The sequence below is a fragment of the Periophthalmus magnuspinnatus genome, chromosome 13, assembly GCF_009829125.3.
Source record: "Periophthalmus magnuspinnatus isolate fPerMag1 chromosome 13, fPerMag1.2.pri, whole genome shotgun sequence".
In the NCBI taxonomy this organism is placed as follows: Eukaryota; Metazoa; Chordata; class Actinopteri; order Gobiiformes; family Gobiidae; genus Periophthalmus; species Periophthalmus magnuspinnatus.
The window spans coordinates 32,412,781-32,430,113 of record NC_047138.1 but is presented as its reverse complement, the minus strand read 5'-3'; the positions used below and the strand labels follow the sequence as shown (position 1 = coordinate 32,430,113).

The following is a 17,333-nucleotide window of genomic DNA, read 5'->3' as shown; positions in this document are numbered from 1 at the left end:
TTGTGTCTGTGTGTGGGGGTGTATCTGTGTGTGTATGTGTGTCTGTGTGTGTCTGTGTGTGTCTGTGTGTGTCTGTGCGTGTCGGTGTGTGTCTGTGTGTGTCTGTGTGTGTCTGTGTGTGTCTGTGTGTGTCGGGGTGTGTCTGTGTGTGTCGGGGTGTGTCTGTGTGTGTCGGGGTGTGTCTGTGTGTGTCGGGGTGTGTCTGTGTGTGTCTGTGTGTCGGGGTGTGTATGTGTGTGTCTGTGTGTGTCGGTGTGTGTCGGGGTGTGTCTGTGTGTGTATGTGTGTGTGTTCTATTGTCGCTCCCGGCCGTGTTAGTTAGTGTCAGTGACGCTAAGCGCCCGTTCCCTGCGGTGTGGACAGGAAGGGGAGTTACCTTCAACAGCCTCGCTCCTGATTGGCTCTGACACTGGTGATCAGAATTCCATATATGGAACTCACACTGTGACGTCACACTCACTTAGTCCACTTCATTATACAGACTGTGACATACAGACGATAACCCTGTGTTTGGACCAGACTATGAGGTAGAATGTCTGGTCTCTGGTCTCTGGTCTAGTCTCTGGTCTGGTCTCTGGTCTCTGGTCTCTGGTCTGGTCTCTGGTCTGGTCTCTGGTCTCTGGTCTCTGGTCTAGTCTCTGGTCTGGTCTCTGGTCTCTGGTCTCTGGTCTGGTCTCTGGTCTCTGGTCTGGTCTCTGGTCTGGTCTCTGGTCTCTGGTGTCTGGTCTCTGGTCTCTGGTCTCTGGTCTCTGGTCTGGTCTCTGGTCTCTGGTCTGGTCTCTGGTCTCTGGTCTCTGGTCTGGTCTCTGGTCTCTGGTCTGGTCTCTGGTCTCTGGTCTCTGGTCTCTGGTCTCTGGTCTCTGGTCTGGTCTCTGGTCTCTGGTCTGGTCTCTGGTCTGGTCTCTGGTCTCTGGTGTCTGGTCTCTGGTCTGGTCTCTGGTCTCTGGTCTCTGGTCTGGTCTCTGGTCTGGTCTCTGGTCTCTGGTCTCTGGTCTCTGGTCTGGTCTCTGGTCTCTGGTCTGGTCTCTGGTCTGGTCTCTGGTCTCTGGTGTCTGGTCTCTGGTCTCTGGTCTGGTCTCTGGTCTCTGGTCTGGTCTCTGGTCTCTGGTCTCTGGTCTGGTCTCTGGTCTGGTCTCTGGTCTCTGGTCTCTGGTCTGGTCTCTGGTCTCTGGTCTGGTCTCTGGTCTGGTCTCTGGTCTCTGGTCTCTGGTCTCTGGTCTCTGGTCTCTGGTCTCTGGTCTCTGGTCTGGTCTCTGGTCTCTGGTCTCTGGTCTCTGGTCTCTGGTCTGGTCTCTGGTCTCTGGTCTGGTCTCTGGTCTCTGGTCTAACCCTGTTTTTTTGGACCAGGCCAAAGTGACGACGGAGCTGGTCCAAATCCTGGAGGAAGAAGAGAAAAGATGGATGGAGACTCTGCACGTGGAAGAATATACTCTCCCCCTGACCAACACCGTCATACAGGTACTAAACCAGGACTAAACCAGGACTAAACCAGGACTGAACCAGGACTGAACCAGGACTGAACCAGGACTGAACCAGGACTACACCAGGACTAAACCAGGTCTAAATGGTCTTCGTGTTTCAGAGGCTGGAGGTGGACTTGGAGCGTTCTGCTTCAGTAAACCAGAGTCTTGGGTCCAGAGTGGCTCAGTGCAGTTTGAATGGACTCGCAGATTTCTTCTACAGGTAAACAGTGTTGAGTTCTGGAGTGAGTGGGTGTGAGGAGTGAGTGGAGGTGAAGAGAGGAGTGAGCGGGGGTGTGGGGGTGAGGAGTGAGTGGGGGTGAAGAGAGGAGTGAGCGGGGGTGAAGAGAGGAGTGAGCGGGGGTGTGGGGGTGAGGAGTGAGTGGGGGTGACGAGAGGAGTGAGCGGGGGTGACGAGAGGAGTGAGCGGGGGTGTGAGGGTGAGGAGTGAGCGGGGGTGAAGAGAGGAGTGAGCGGGGGTGTGAGGGTGAGGAGTGAGCAGGGGTGAAGAGAGGAGTGAGCGGGAGTGAAGAGAGGAGTGAGCGGGGGTGACGAGAGGAGTGAGCGGGGGTGACGAGAGGAGTGAGCGGGGGTGTGGGGTTTAGGAGTGAGCATAGGTGGAGTGAGCGGGGGTGAGAAGTTGCAGCGTGAGCGGGGTGAGGGGCTGGGGGAGACATTCGGACACATAGAGTAACCTGAGTTTTGTCTCGTAGTTTCCAGCGTAAAGTGGAGCTGTTCCATGAGGGTCTTCAGAGCGGAATGTTCGGAGACAACGAGGACGGATACGTGTCCAAGACCATCGCCCAGGTCAACTGCTGCCCCCCCTTCAGGTCAGACCGGGTTTATGTCAGATGCCCTCCCATAATCCTGTATACTGTGTGTTGTGTTCAGGGCCTTCAGTATATAGTCAGTGTGTTGCGTTTAGGGACAGTAGTATTCATCTGTTTTCGTGTTCAGGGCGTTTGCTGACCGCTGCTCTCAGTCTGACCCGCTTCACTCTGAGGATTCTCTGAAACGAGCGTCTCGATCTCTGGACTCTGTGGTCCAGTGCGGAGTCCGAGTCCTGTCCGAGCGCCTGTACCACTGCATCAAGGTAAGACCAGGTTTAGACCGGGTTTAGACCGGGTTTAGACCGGGTTTAGACCAGGTTTAGACCGGGTTTAGATCGAGTTTAGATCGGATTTAGACCGGGTTTAGACCGGGTTTAGACCGGGTTTAGACCGGGTTTAGACTGAGGGAGTATGTGTAATGTAGGCTTCTGGGCGGAGCCTCGTACAGGCTCGTACTGCCAACTGTAAGAAGGGTTTGAGTAGGGCCCTGGAGAGATCTCTAGATGACTCAAACATGGATGACATGAGACGCCTCTTCATGTTTTTGAGGCAACAGAACCAAATCATAATCTTAATCATAATAATAATAATAATATTAATCTTAATCATAATATTAATCTTAATCTTAATATGAATAACACCCTGTGGCGTTGCAGCCTCTGTTCGAGCGTCTGGTGAAGAGGAAGTGGCTCAGTGACACTGAACCTTTTGAACAGATCAAGAACATCATCAAAGAAAACTTCAAGAAATACCAGAGGATGGAGAGTCCGCCCTATCAGGTACTGCTACAAGGAACTGTCTCAGTCCTGGTTTTAGTCGGAAATACAAACCTTTTTTTTTTTGTGAAAAAAGTTTAAGAGACACTGATCTACAGAATGTTCTCAGCTCTGTCTTAAAGATCATGTGTCTTTAGTATTGGTCTTTGGCATGTGTCATTAGCACGTGTTATTAGCATGTGTCATTAGCATGTTCTTAGCGTGTTTTCCTCGTGTCCAGGCGCTGGTGTCGGAGGTCCACAGGCGTGTTCTCACAGAGTACCTGCGCTCGGTGATGAGAGGACGACTCATCTGCACCTCGGCCAAAATGAGACGAAGGACGTCCCAGAGGCTGAGAGAGGAAGGAGACGCCATGACAGAGCTGTTCACCGCACTGGTACAGGGGGCGCTGTAACACGCTACTGTACGGGGGGGGCTGTAACACGCTACTGTACGGGGGCTGTAACATGCTACTGTACGGGGGGGGGCCTAGCTTGTGAGTGTGGTGTTATTTGAGGGACTTGTGTATCAGCTCACATCACCTGTTGTAGTTCAGATAAGTCAGTTCTTTATGGTCAGATTGTGTTAAACTAAACTCAGATTAAAGTCTAACAGAGTCAGACAGAGCAGTGCCTCCAGTTAGCATCACACCCCAGAGAATGTGGATGACGTCAGCCGCAAAGTGTCATTACTTCTCTGTGTGCTGCAGGACTCTCCCTGCAGGTGGCTGGAGGGGGCGCTCTCTCACCTCTCTGAGATCATCCATCTCGAGGACCTGCCCTCCATCCAGATGGAAGTGGGAGTCCTGGCCCGAGAGTACCCCGATGTCAGGTACCAAACCGGGACTAAACCGGGACTAACCCAGGACTAAACTAAACCAGGACGGTACATTCATTTTTGCCTTGTGTCTGTTTCAGGAGGAAACACGTGTCGGCCATTTTGAACCTTCGCGGTCTCACTCGGCAGACGGATCGTGTGGAAATCCTAAACGTTCTCAAAGATCTGGAATCGAACCAGGACTCGTGGGATCTGCCCCGAGACCGCGCCCTGTTCTCTGACGTCCCTGTGACCTCTGAACTCCACTGCATCAACGTGGGGCTTAGCCGGCTAGCGCTAACGGCTACTTCCTGTTTCACCACCCTGCGACCAAAACGCAAAACAACCAAACGAACGAGGAGAGATACGAACGAAGACGAAGGCCTTTGAGCCAGGTCTAAACCAGGACTAAACCAGGACTAAACCAGGACTAAACCAGGACTAAACCAGGTCTAAACCAGGACTAAACCAGGACTAAACCAGGACTAAACCAGGTCTAAACCAGGACTAAACCAGGACTAAACCAGGACTAAACCAGGTCTAAACCAGGTCTAAACCAGGACTAAACCAGGACTGAACCAGGACTAAACCAGGATTAAACCAGGACTAAACCAGGACTAAACCAGGTCTAAACCAGGACTAAACCAGGACTAAACCAGGACTAAACCAGGTCTAAACCAGGACTAAACCAGGACTAAACCAGGACTAAACCAGGACTAAACCAGGTCTAAACCAGGACTAAACCAGGACTAAACCAGGTCTAAACCAGGTCTAAACCAGGACTAAACCAGGACTAAACCAGGACTAAACCAGGTCTAAACCAGGTCTAAACCAGGACTAAACCAGGACTAAACCAGGACTAAACCAGGACTAAACCAGGTCTAAACCAGGACTAAACCAGGACCAAACCAGGACTAAACCAGGACCAAACCAGGTCTAAACCAGGACTAAACCAGGTCTAAACCAGGTCTAAACCAGGACTAAACCAGGACTAAACCAGGTCTAAACCAGGTCTAAACCAGGACTAAACCAGGACTAAACCAGGACTAAACCAGGTCTAAACCAGGTCTAAACCAGGACTAAACCAGGACTAAACCAGGACTAAACCAGGACTAAACCAGGTCTAAACCAGGACTAAACCAGGACCAAACCAGGACTAAACCAGGACCAAACCAGGTCTAAACCAGGACTAAACCAGGACTAAAACAGGACCAAAACAGGACCAAACCAGGTCTAAACCAGAACTAAACCAGGTCTAAACCAGGTCTAAACCAGGACCAAACCAGGTCTAAACCAAGACTAAACCAAGACTAAACCAGGACTAAACCAGGTCTAAACCAGGACTAAACCAGGTCTAAACCATGACCAAACCAGGTCTAACCCAGGACTAAACCAGGTCTAAACCAGGTTTAAACCAGGACTAAACCAGGACTAAATGAGGACTAAACCAGGACTAAAACACGACTAAACCAGGACTAAACCAGGACTAAACCAGGACTAAACCAGGTCTAAACCAGGACTAAACCAGGACTAAACCAGGACCAAACCAGGTCTAACCCAGGTCTAACCCAGGACTAAATCAGGTCTAAATCAGGACTAAATCAGGACTAAACCAGGACTAAACCAGGACTAAACCAGGTCTAAACCAGGTCTAAACCAGGACTAAACCAGGTCTAAACCAGGTCTAAACCAGGACTAAACCAGGACTAAATCAGGACTAAACCAGGACTAAACCAGGACTAAACCAGGTCTAAACCAGGTCTAAACCAGGACTAAACCAGGACTAAACCAGGACTAAACCAGGTCTAAACCAGGACTAAACCAGGTCTAAACCAGGACTAAACCAGGACTAAACCAGGACTAAACCAGGACTAAACCAGGACTAAACCAGACTCTTGTTGTGGCTGTTTTCTGCAGCTCGATGGACCAAACTGGAGCAGAGATTTTTATTTTTAAATCTACGGTTTAATAATGTCTGAAAAATAGCAGCACATATTATGATTATTATGATTATGTTTATTTTTCTTATGACGAGTGCAATAACTCTTTAAAGGAACTGTATGTAACATTTATATTTGACCTCTGTGTGACCCCAGAGTTAAACTTGTAACACTGATGTGTTCATGACACTGGACTTGACTCATTTATATTTTGGTGTTTTGGTTCCAGACGATTATCAGAGCGCAGGGGTGTGGACACACACATGTAGTACCTTCATTAAACTGTAGGAGGCAGTATACACACACAGATCCTTTAAACTGGTGGACACTCCAGCTTTGTGACTGAAATTGTAGTTTTATAAATATATTTTATTGTATTTTAAACATTTTGAATGAAAATGGGATAAATTTGAGAGGCTTGTATTTTTGCACAATTAACGGTACTGCTCTGATCTCATGTTTGTCGTAAACTTTATATCACACCGTCATTATTAAAGTCTGGATCCAATAAAGCAGATTTTCAGTTATAAACTTGTATTTTCTGCATAAACTGGTAATAAAAACGCTTGTGTCACAGTTTTTATGTCATAGAATTATTCACTCATCACTTTAGTGACACTGGGTGAAAAGTATTGAAAATCAGATCCTCATTTTTCCCACAGAAAAGAACCTGAACATGTTTATAAAGAGCTGAAGCTCATAACACACAGGGACAGCACAGAGTCTAGAGACTTTAACTTTAGAACGTGTCAGGAAATGTTTTCAGACTCAACTGGAAAAAAAGATTTTGGTCTTTTCATGGACCTAATTCAGAATTATAAAAGGATCAATAAAAATCATTTAAATCTGAAGAGTTTTGACAATTTCAGGGTCATTTTGTTCGAAATGATTTTGTGAACTTTTGCACTGAACGTTTCAGAGACATTGAGGATCTTTTGTTTGTACACGGCCAGTGTGGATATGTTTGATAAATTAAATAAATAAAACATTATATTAAAATACAACATATATATAATATAATATAACATATATATAATTATAAATACATTATATTATATTAAAATACAATTTAAATGAAAAACATAATAACAATGACCACTAGAGGGCGGCATGGGCCCGTTTCTTTATGACCCGGAAGTAAACAGCGCGGCCATCGCGACCCCGCAGCACAGAACCATCCTCGTCTTCGTCAAACTTTCTCCTCTTCCTCTGAGTCCCGAGCCCCGGAGCTCAGTCCCGGTTCTCCCGCAGCCGCTCCCCGGCCCCAGCGCGCCTCTGCCCGGCCTCAGAGCCTCATGGAGCCGCGGCCTGGAGCGCGGAGCCCGGTGCAAACGTTCCGGACACAAGCGGAGCTCATCCTCTCGGCCGCTGTGGAGGGCTCCGTGTCGGCCTGTGCGCGGGACTGTGCGGGTCCAGACACGGAGAGACAGGTGAGGGACAAAACACAGAGAGAATAAACTAAAACAAACATTTAAAACGGCGGAAAGAAGAGTTTAAAGTGAAAAAGTTCAGCACAGGCGAAAGAGCGTAGAGCGCGCTGACGTAACTTCCGTGTTCGGTGTAGCGCGATGACGTCAAAAACACGTTCATGAAAACCATGATTCTACATTAATTTATAAAAAAAAACAAAAAAAAAAACACAACAACACATGATTCTACATGAATTTGTTAAAAAAAAAAACCAAATATGATTCTACATTAATTTATTAAAAACACTCTGTTCCACCTTGTGATGTCATCATGTGGTGATACAGGAAGTGCTCCACTGTGTTTTTAAAATCCACCTTCACTAGAATCATTTGGATCATTTCAGCTCTAGAATTGTCAGTTTGTACTGAACTAAAGGTAAAAGGAGCTGTTCACTTGAAAACTACCACTTGATGACATCACAAAGTGGAACAGAGCGTTTTGAGCTTTGGAGATGTAACAGACTAATAATAAAGTGACTCAAACATGTGTGAATGGAACAAAACACAACTCCAGTGTTTTTTTGGAGGAAACAGTGTGTGTCATATTTGACCTTTTAATGTTTTTAACCCTTTGCTTCTTTCCGTGTTCTGTTTTGTTGAAGTAATAAAATGAGACGATGTTGTTGACGTTTTGTCCCTGTTCCTCTCAGTCTGATCTGCAGACAGTTCTGGAGACTGTCCTGAGGGAGGCGCTGCGGAAACTCTGCTCTGTCGTACAACTTCTGTTTGAGGAGAATCAGAGAAAACCTCAAAACATCTCAAAATCTGCAGAAAAAAATGTGAGATCAGAAAATAAAGAGAAGAGACCCCCCAGTGTGAGGAAGAACAGCAAAAACAACTGCACAGGTGAAGAGGGAGGGCATCTGACACACGGGGAGGGCATCTGACACAGAGGGAGGGCATCTGACACAGAGGGAGGGCATCTGACTCACGGGGAGGGCATCTGACACACACGGGGAGGGCATCTGACACACACGGGGAGGGCATCTGACACACGGGGAGGGCATCTGACTGATTTCTTGTCTGTTTCCAGAGCCCTTTGTTCCCTCAGACTCCGCGGCCGTCGGCCAATCACCCGTCGCCATTTCAGTCCTGAACGCCCCAGGACCAATCACAGGGTCCGTCTACATCATCAGCCAGCCAATCACAGACCAGAGCCACGTCCAGTTTGTGCCAATCACAGACCAGGACACAGAGGACGTCCACGTTCATCCAATCACTGAGCAGGAGGGCCGAGACGCCGTGACATCACTGCTGACGTCACTTCCTGTGGCTGGTGATCTGAAGCAGGTGAGGAAGTTCAGGTCACATGACGTCTTTGAACAAATAGAAAAGTTTAATCGCACAGTGTGGAACCATAGACTGTGTATGTGACACAGCTAACCCGCTAGCATAGCCTGTGCATGTGACACAGCTAACCCGCTAGCATAGCCTGTGCATGTGACACAGCTAACCCGCTAGCATAGCCTGTGTATATGACACAGCTAACCCGCTAGCATAGCCTGTGTATGTATGCATAGACTAAATGGTCATAGATAACCTGCGAGCCGTCATGTTCCAAACAGGAAGTGATCATGTGCGCACTTCCTGCTCCAGTTCACTTTCTGTGTAAAAACTGTCTCTCTCTGTAACTGCTGCTGTCAGACTCATCATCTGTGGGTGTGTTTGTGGGCGTGGCTTCAGCCTGTGGGCGTGTTTGTGGGCGTGGTTTCAGCCTGTGGGCGTGTTTGTGGGCGTGGTTTCAGTCTGGCCGTGGTTTCGACCTGTGGGCGTGGTTTCAGTCTGTGGGCGTGGTTTCAGTTTGTGGGCGTGGTTTCAGCCTGTGGGCGTGGTTTCAGCCTGTGGCGTGTGTTTTCCAGGTGGAGATCGTTGGAGGAGTGGTGTGTGACCTGACGGAGCCTCAGACGTGTGAGTCCTGTTTGTTTTACTCTTACTATAATAAAACAGTGAGTATCAGACACTCTCAGAACAGCGCCCCCTGCTGGACGAACAGCAGCGGTGCAGCTGAAGCCCATCCATGTTCTTCCTCTTATCCGGGGCCGGGTCGCGGGGGCAGCTCTAAACAGGGACTCCCAGACTCCCCTCACCCCAGACACTTCCTCCAGCTCCTCTGGTGGGACCCCAAGGTTTTCCCAGAGAGACAATGTCCCTCCAGTGTGTCCTGGGTCTTCCCTGGGACCTCCTCCCGGTGGGACATGAACACCTCCCCATGGAGGCGTCCAGGAGCCATGGACAGATGCAGGAGCCTCAGCTGCTCCTCTCCACGTGGAGGAGCAGCGGCTCTACTCCAAGCTCGTCCCATGTGACTGAGCTCCCCTCCCTGTCTCTAAGAGAGCGCCACCCTGTGGAGGAAACTCATTTAAACACCACCTTGTCCTTTCAGTCATTACCCAAAGACCATAAGTGAGGACAGGAATAGAGGACTAAACCAGGACTAAACCAGGACTAAACCAGGACTAAACCAGGACTAAACCAGGACTAAACCAGGACTAAACCAGGACTAAACCAGGACTAAACCAGGACTAAACCAGGTGTAAACCAGGTGTAAACCAGGTGTAAACCAGGTGTAAACCAGGTCTAAACCAGGTCTAAACCAGGTCTAAACCAGGTCCCACTGGAGGAGCTGGAGGATGTGTCTGGGGTGAGTCTGGGAGTCCCTGCCCCAGGACCTGGCCCCAGAGAAGAGGAAGAAAATGGATGGATTTAAAACACTCAGTTTTTTTGTTTTATATTCTGTTTATTAAAAAATAAAACTGTGTTCTTTGACATTTTTGACATGAACCTGAACAAGAGCACTAGTATTTTCATATATTTGTTTGTCTCTTCAGTCCCAGATTGGGAGGAGCAGCACGAGGAGGAGCAGCGCGAGGAGGAGCAGCGCGAGGAGGAGCAGCGCGAGGAGGAGCAGCGCGAGGAGGAGCAGCGCGAGGAGGAGCGTCGCCGCCGTAGGGAGCTCTACAAACACAAACGTTTCTTCTGCTCCGAGTGTCACAAAGGCTTCCACCAGAGACACCAGCTCCAGAAGCACAAGGCGAGCCACGCCAAGCCCCACCCCTGCCCCCAGTGCAATAAAGGCTTCTACCAGGAGGGGACGCTCAAGAGACACCTGTACTACCACGAACTGAGGGCCAAGCAAGACCAGGACCCAGACCACATGTTCCCCTGCGACCAGTGTGGTGAGACCTGGTTTAGTCCTGGTTTAGACCTGGTTTAGACCTGGTTTAGACCTGGTTTAGTCCTGGTTTAGACCTGCTTTAGACCTGCTTTAGACCTGCTTTAGACCTGCTTTAGACCTGCTTTAGTCCTGGTTTAGTCCTGGTTTAGACCTGCTTTAGACCTGCTTTAGACCTGCTTTAGACCTGCTTTAGTCCTGGTTTAGTCCTGGTTTAGTCCTGGTTTAGACCTGGTTTAGACCTGGTTTAGACCTGCTTTAGACCTGGTTTAGACCTGATTTAGACCTGATTTAGACCTGGTTTAGACCTGCTTTAGACCTGCTTTAGACCTGCTTTAGACCTGCTTTAGACCTGCTTTAGACCTGCTTTAGACCTGCTTTAGACCTGATTTAGACCTGGTTTAGACCTGCTTTAGACCTGCTTTAGACCTGGTTTAGACCTGGTTTAGACCTGGTTTAGACCTGCTTTAGACCTGGTTTAGACCTGCTTTAGACCTGGTTTAGTCCTGGTTTAGTCCTGCTTTAGACCTGCTTTAGACCTGCTTTAGACCTGCTTTAGTCCTGGTTTAGTCCTGCTTTAGTCCTGCTTTAGTCCTGCTTTAGACCTGCTTTAGACCTGATTTAGTCCTGGTTTAGACCTGCTTTAGACCTGCTTTAGACCTGCTTTAGACCTGCTTTAGACCTGGTTTAGTCCTGGTTTAGTCCTGGTTTAGACCTGGTTTAGACCTGCTTTAGACCTGGTTTAGACCTGCTTTAGACCTGCTTTAGACCTGCTTTAGACCTGCTTTAGACCTGCTTTAGACCTGGTTTAGACCTGCTTTAGACCTGGTTTAGACCTGCTTTAGACCTGGTTTAGACCTGGTTTAGACCTGCTTTAGACCTGGTTTAGACCTGGTTTAGACCTGCTTTAGACCTGGTTTAGACCTGGTTTAGACCTGCTTTAGACCTGCTTTAGTCCTGGTTTAGTCCTGGTTTAGACCTGCTTTAGACCTGCTTTAGACCTGCTTTAGTCCTGGTTTAGTCCTGCTTTAGTCCTGCTTTAGACCTGCTTTAGACCTGCTTTAGACCTGCTTTAGACCTGCTTTAGACCTGCTTTAGTCCTGGTTTAGACCTGCTTTAGACCTGCTTTAGACCTGCTTTAGACCTGCTTTAGACCTGGTTTAGTCCTGGTTTAGACCTGGTTTAGACCTGCTTTAGACCTGCTTTAGACCTGCTTTAGACCTGCTTTAGACCTGGTTTAGTCCTGGTTTAGTCCTGGTTTAGACCTGGTTTAGACCTGCTTTAGACCTGGTTTAGTCCTGGTTTAGACCTGGTTTAATCATGTCTTTAAGTCCTTTGATGACACTCACATCTTTGGGCTTGGACTAAACCAGGACTAAACCAGCCATGTTCACATGCCATAATCAGATTATAATCAGATTTCACTTCTGATCTGTTAAATCTGATTTGAGGAGGTGATTTTGAGCTGCTCATGTCTGACCGATCTGCTGGACACGGGGAGGTCTCACTCTGTGCCGGACGCGGGTCTCGCTCTGTGCCGGACGCGGGTCTCGCTCTGTGCCGGACACGGGTCTCGCTCTGTGCCGGACACGGGGAGGTCTCGCTCTGTGCCGGACACGGGGAGGTCTCGCTCTGTGCCGGACACGGGTCTCGCTCTGTGCCGGACGCGGGTCTCGCTCTGTGCCGGACACGGGTCTCGCTCTGTGCCGGACACGGGGAGGTCTCGCTCTGTGCCGGACACGGGGAGGTCTCGCTCTGTGCCGGACACGGGGAGGTCTCGCTCTGTGCCGGACACGGGGAGGTCTCGCTCTGTGCCGGACACGGGGAGGTCTCGCTCTGTGCCGGACACGGGGAGGTCTCGCTCTGTGCCGGACACGGGGAGGTCTCGCTCTGTGCCGGACACGGGGAGGTCTCGCTCTGTGCCGGACACGGGGAGGTCTCGCTCTGTGCCGGACACGGGGAGGTCTCGCTCTGTGCCGGACACGGGGAGGTCTCGCTCTGTGCCGGACACGGGGAGGTCTCGCTCTGTGCCGGACACGGGGAGGTCTCGCTCTGTGCCGGACACGGGGAGGTCTCGCTCTGTGCCGGACACGGGTCTGACTCTGTGTATTTTTCAGATAAAAAGTTCGGGCTCCTGTCTCGTCTGCGCTCTCACCAGTCGTGTCATCGAGCTGCGTCTGCGTCTGTCTCCTGTGAGGAGTGTGGCAGACAGTTCCCGTCTGCGTCTGCGCTGCGCTCTCACTCTCTCACTCACCTCAAAGTCCGACCCTTCATCTGCGACGTCTGCGGCCGCGGCTTCACCAGGTGCACGCGAGTATATGTTTACTTACCCCGTAGAGCTAAATACCCCCCCTTTAATACCCCGTAGAGGTAAATACCTCCTCTTTATTACCCCATAGAGGTAAATACCTCCTCTTTATTACCCCATAGAGGTAAATACTCCCTCTTTAATACCCCATAGAGGTAAATACCCCCTCTTTAATACCCCATAGAGGTAAATACCTCCTCTTTATTACCCCATAGAGGTAAATACTCCCTCTTTAATACCCCATAGAGGTAAATACCCCCTCTTTAATACCCCATAGAGGTAAATACCTCCTCTTTATTACCCCATAGAGGTAAATACTCCCTCTTTAATACCCCATAGAGGTAAATACCCCCTCTTTAATACCCCATAGAGGTAAATACCCCCTCTTTATTACCCCACAGAGGTAAATACCCCCTCTTTAATACCCCATAGAGGTAAATACTCCCCCTTTAATACCCCGTAGAGGTAAATACCCCCTCTTTAATACCCCATAGAGGTAAATACCTCCTCTTTATTACCCCATAGAGGTAAATACTCCCTCTTTAATACCCCATAGAGGTAAATACCCCCTCTTTAATACCCCATAGAGGTAAATACCCCCTCTTTATTACCCCACAGAGGTAAATACCCCCTCTTTAATACTCCATAGAGGTAAATACCCCCTCTTTAATACCCCGTAGAGCTAAATACCCCCTCTTTATTACCCCACAGAGGTAAATACTCCCTCTTTAATACCCCGTAGAGGTAAATACCCCTCTTTAAACGACTCTGCACATGTGTTCAGGAGGAAGTGTCTGCGTGACCATCAAACCACTCACACTGGAGCTCGGCCTTATCCGTGTCAAACGTGTGGAAAACGCTTCTCCACCTCCTCCAACCTGCGCATCCACCTGCTGTCCCACTCCGACGCCCGCCCCTTTAATTGCCCCCTCTGCCCCAAAGCCTTTAAGACCAAGATGGGCCTGGTCCAGCACCGCGTGGTCCACTCCAAGGAGAAACCTTTCAGCTGTCCCATCTGTGAGAGGACGTTTGGGCTCAAGTACAACTACCAGAGACACATGAAGATGCACAGTGGAGACAAGCCCTTCAGGTACGACACTGGGACTACAGCGTCCCCACAGCGTCCCCACAGTGTCCCCACAGTGTCCCCACAGCGTCCACGGGACTAGGACTAAGAGCGTCCCCACAGCGTCCCCACAGCGTCCCCACAGCGTCCCCACAGCGTCCCCACAGCGTCCACAGACCCAGGACTAAGAGCGTCCCCACAGCGTCCACAGACCCAGGACTAAAGACCAGGACTAAAGACCAGGACTAAAGACCAGGACTAAAGACCAGGACTAAAGACCAGGACTAAAGACCAGGACTAAAGACCAGGACTAAAGACCAGGACTAAAGACCAGGACTAAGGGAGCGTCCCCACAGCGTCCCCACATCGTCCACAGACCCAGGACTAAGAGCGTCCCCACAGCGTCCACAGACCCAGGACTAAAGACCAGGACTAAAGACCAGGACTAAAGACCAGGACTAAAGACCAGGACTAAAGACCAGGACTAAAGACCAGGACTAAAGACCAGGACTAAAGACCAGGACTAAGGGAGCGTCCCCACATCGTCCACAGACCCAGGACTAAAGACCAGGACTAAAGACCAGGACTAAAGACCAGGACTAAAGACCAGGACTAAAGACCAGGACTAAAGACCAGGACTAAAGACCAGGACTAAAGACCAGGACTAAGGGAGCGTCCCCACATCGTCCACAGACCCAGGACTAAAGACCAGGACTAAAGACCAGGACTAAAGACCAGGACTAAAGACCAGGACTAAAGACCAGGACTAAAGACCAGGACTAAAGACCAGGACTAAGGGAGCGTCCCCACATCGTCCACAGACCCAGGACTAAAGACCAGGACTAAAGACCAGGACTAAAGACCAGGACTAAAGACCAGGACTAAAGACCAGGACTAAAGACCAGGACTAAGGGAGCGTCCCCACAGCGTCCCCACATCGTCCACAGACCCAGGACTAAAGACCAGGACTAAAGACCAGGACTAAAGACCAGGACTAAAGACCAGGACTAAAGACCAGGACTAAAGACCAGGACTAAGGGAGCGTCCCCACAGCGTCCCCACATCGTCCACAGACCCAGGACTAAAGACCAGGACTAAAGACCAGGACTAAAGACCAGGACTAAAGACCAGGACTAAGGGAGCGTCCCCACAGCGTCCCCACAGCGTCCCCACATCGTCCACAGACCCAGGACTAAAGACCAGGACTAAAGACCAGGACTAAAGACCAGGACTAAGGGAGCGTCCCCACAGCGTCCCCACAGCGTCCCCACAGCGTCCCCACATCGTCCACAGACCCAGGACTAAAGACCAGGACTAAAGACCAGGACTAAAGACCAGGACTAAAGACCAGGACTAAAGACCAGGACAAAGGGAGTGTCCTCACAGCGTCCAGCTGAAATGAAGCTCTTGGGGCTAACAGTTACAGCAGCTAATCTGAATCCGAGTTCCATCATTGAATTTGCGACTGAGAGTATCATAGCAACCAAAGAGCCAATCTAGAGTGAGGCTATTGAAAGTAACGCCTCTTCCCGCCCACACCGCCGAATAAACGTACCTGATTGGTCAGTTATTAATGTTCCTATATTTTCTTCATTTGGCTTAAACTAAACTCTCTGTTTCCATGGAAACAGTCTCAGGACTGTCTGCGTCACCATATTTGTTTTGGCGCTCGCAGCTTCAGCACAAGCCACAGCGCTGCTTTGTGATTGGTCGGTCTCTGTCCCTGTGGTGGTTCAGGACCAATCACAAGCGGCGTTTCAGCCAGAACAGATGGAGTCTGGAGGGTGAAGTCGGTCGTATCTTTAAATGAGTGTTTGTGTTTCAGGTGTGAGACGTGTGGTCAGGGCTTCTCTGGGACCTGGGCTCTGAAGACTCACAGTCAGGTCCATGGAGAGGTCAAGCGCTTCATGTGTGACCGCTGTGGAAAAACATTCTTCTACAACTGTCAGCTCCAGAAGCACCAGGCCCTGGTGCATGAGCAGAGGTGAGACCTGGGTCAGGCCCGAGACGGGACTGGGGACTGGGGACCAGGCCTAAAAGGAGACCAGGGACCAGAGACCCGGCCTAAGACCGACCTGACCGGGGACCAGGGACCAGGACTAAGACCTGCCTGGGGACCAGGATGAGACCTAAGGTTGGACTGGGGATCAGGGACTAGGGACCAGGGACTAGGGACCAGGGACTAGGGACCAGACCTATGGCTGGGCCAGAGACCAGGGACTGGGAACCAGGAATCAGGGACTGGGGTCAGGCCTAAGCCTGGACTGCTAACACACACGTAAAACAGTGTACAAGTCGACAGGACACAGCAGACTCATTTTGACCTCCAGATCCGATTACACACGTCTCTGCACTGGGCCAAGACACTGGCACAAAATCAGGTACAACACTTTACTTCATTATGATTAACCTCCCCTCTGTGCCGCCCCCTTGTGTCCACAGTGAGCAGCCCGCCTCAGGCCCAAAGCGGCGGCGTGGATCTGGAGTCAAACCGTTTAGCTGTAAAACCTGTTTAAAGACGTTTACCTCCAGCAGCACCCTTCACACCCACGAAAAGAGCCACAGAGACCACAAAGACTTCACCTGTGAAATCTGCAGCAAGGCCTTCCACCTGAAACACCTGTACCTGTACCACCTGAGGACGCACACGGGGGAGCGGCCGCACGCCTGCCGCTACTGCCACAAAGGTCAGTCCACTTTAGACCGGGTTTAGACCGGGTTTAGACCGGGTTTAGACCGGGTTTAGACCGGGTTTAGACCGGGTTTAGACCAGGTTTAGACCGGGTTTAGACCGGGTTTAGTCCGGGTTTAGTCCTGGTCTGTCCCTAGTTTGGACCTGTAAATTAGTTGAATGACGCTCCTCACTCCCACCTGTCTACACCCCTGTCTCCTCCTCTCTCTCATGCCTCATGTCCCTGTCTAAACTCCCTGTCTGTCCCCGTCTGTCCCCGTCTGTCCCCGTCTGTCCCCGTCTGTCCCCGTCTGTCCCCGTCTGTCCCTGTCTGTCCCTGTCTAAACCCCGTCTCATGTCTCTGTGTGCAGGCTTCATTTACGCGTCGCAGCTGCGGCAGCACGAGCTCCTTCACACGGGTGTCAAACCTCATCAGTGTGAACAGTGCGGCAAAGAGTTCAGAACTCCACAGAACTATCAGCGCCACCTGCTGGTCCACAGCGGAGAGAAGCCGTACGAGTGCGGCGTGTGCGGCCGCCGCTTCAGGCAGTCCAACCAGCTCAAGTCTCACATGCAAATACACACCGGGGTCAAACTGTACGTGTGCGAACACTGTGGACAAGGATACTCCGACTCCAGACAGCTCCGCAAACACTCCTGCACCTGAGGAGGAGAGAGGAGGAGGAGGAGGGAGGAGGAGCAGGAGAGAGGAGGAGAAGAGAGGAGGAGGAGAGAGGAGGAGGAGAGAGAAGGAGGAGAGAGAAGGAGAGGGGAGGATACTCCGACTCCAGACAGCTCCACAAACACTCCTGCACCTGAGGAGGGTTAGAGTTAGTGTTTTTACAT

The 17,333-nt window shown here is 50.4% G+C and overlaps 2 protein-coding genes across 2 annotated transcripts in view; both read left to right on the top strand.

Moving 5' to 3' along the window:
- The window catches only part of exoc3l2b (exocyst complex component 3-like 2b), a 19,937-nt gene extending 13,560 nt beyond the window's left edge, over positions 1-6,377 (top strand). The window contains exons 6-13 of the mRNA XM_033976647.2: positions 1,348-1,458; positions 1,583-1,683; positions 2,174-2,290; positions 2,418-2,553; positions 2,947-3,069; positions 3,287-3,442; positions 3,755-3,876; positions 3,963-6,377. Coding sequence (XP_033832538.1) covers positions 1,348-1,458; positions 1,583-1,683; positions 2,174-2,290; positions 2,418-2,553; positions 2,947-3,069; positions 3,287-3,442; positions 3,755-3,876; positions 3,963-4,251 — 1,155 coding nt within the window. The 3' untranslated portion in view covers positions 4,252-6,377. The remainder of the gene's footprint in view (positions 1-1,347; positions 1,459-1,582; positions 1,684-2,173; positions 2,291-2,417; positions 2,554-2,946; positions 3,070-3,286; positions 3,443-3,754; positions 3,877-3,962) is intronic.
- A 578-nt stretch (positions 6,378-6,955) lies between these two features.
- On the top strand, positions 6,956-17,235 carry LOC117379954 (gastrula zinc finger protein XlCGF58.1-like). Its single transcript, XM_055226280.1, has 11 exons — positions 6,956-7,231; positions 7,921-8,116; positions 8,304-8,560; positions 9,130-9,178; positions 10,099-10,446; positions 12,560-12,746; positions 13,535-13,840; positions 15,642-15,800; positions 16,259-16,503; positions 16,859-17,158; positions 17,209-17,235. The coding sequence occupies exons 1-10, from the start codon at positions 7,097-7,099 to the stop codon at positions 17,152-17,154; spliced, it is 2,178 nt and encodes a 725-aa protein (XP_055082255.1). The 5' UTR covers positions 6,956-7,096; the 3' UTR covers positions 17,155-17,158; positions 17,209-17,235.
- The last annotated feature ends 98 nt before the right edge of the window (positions 17,236-17,333 follow it).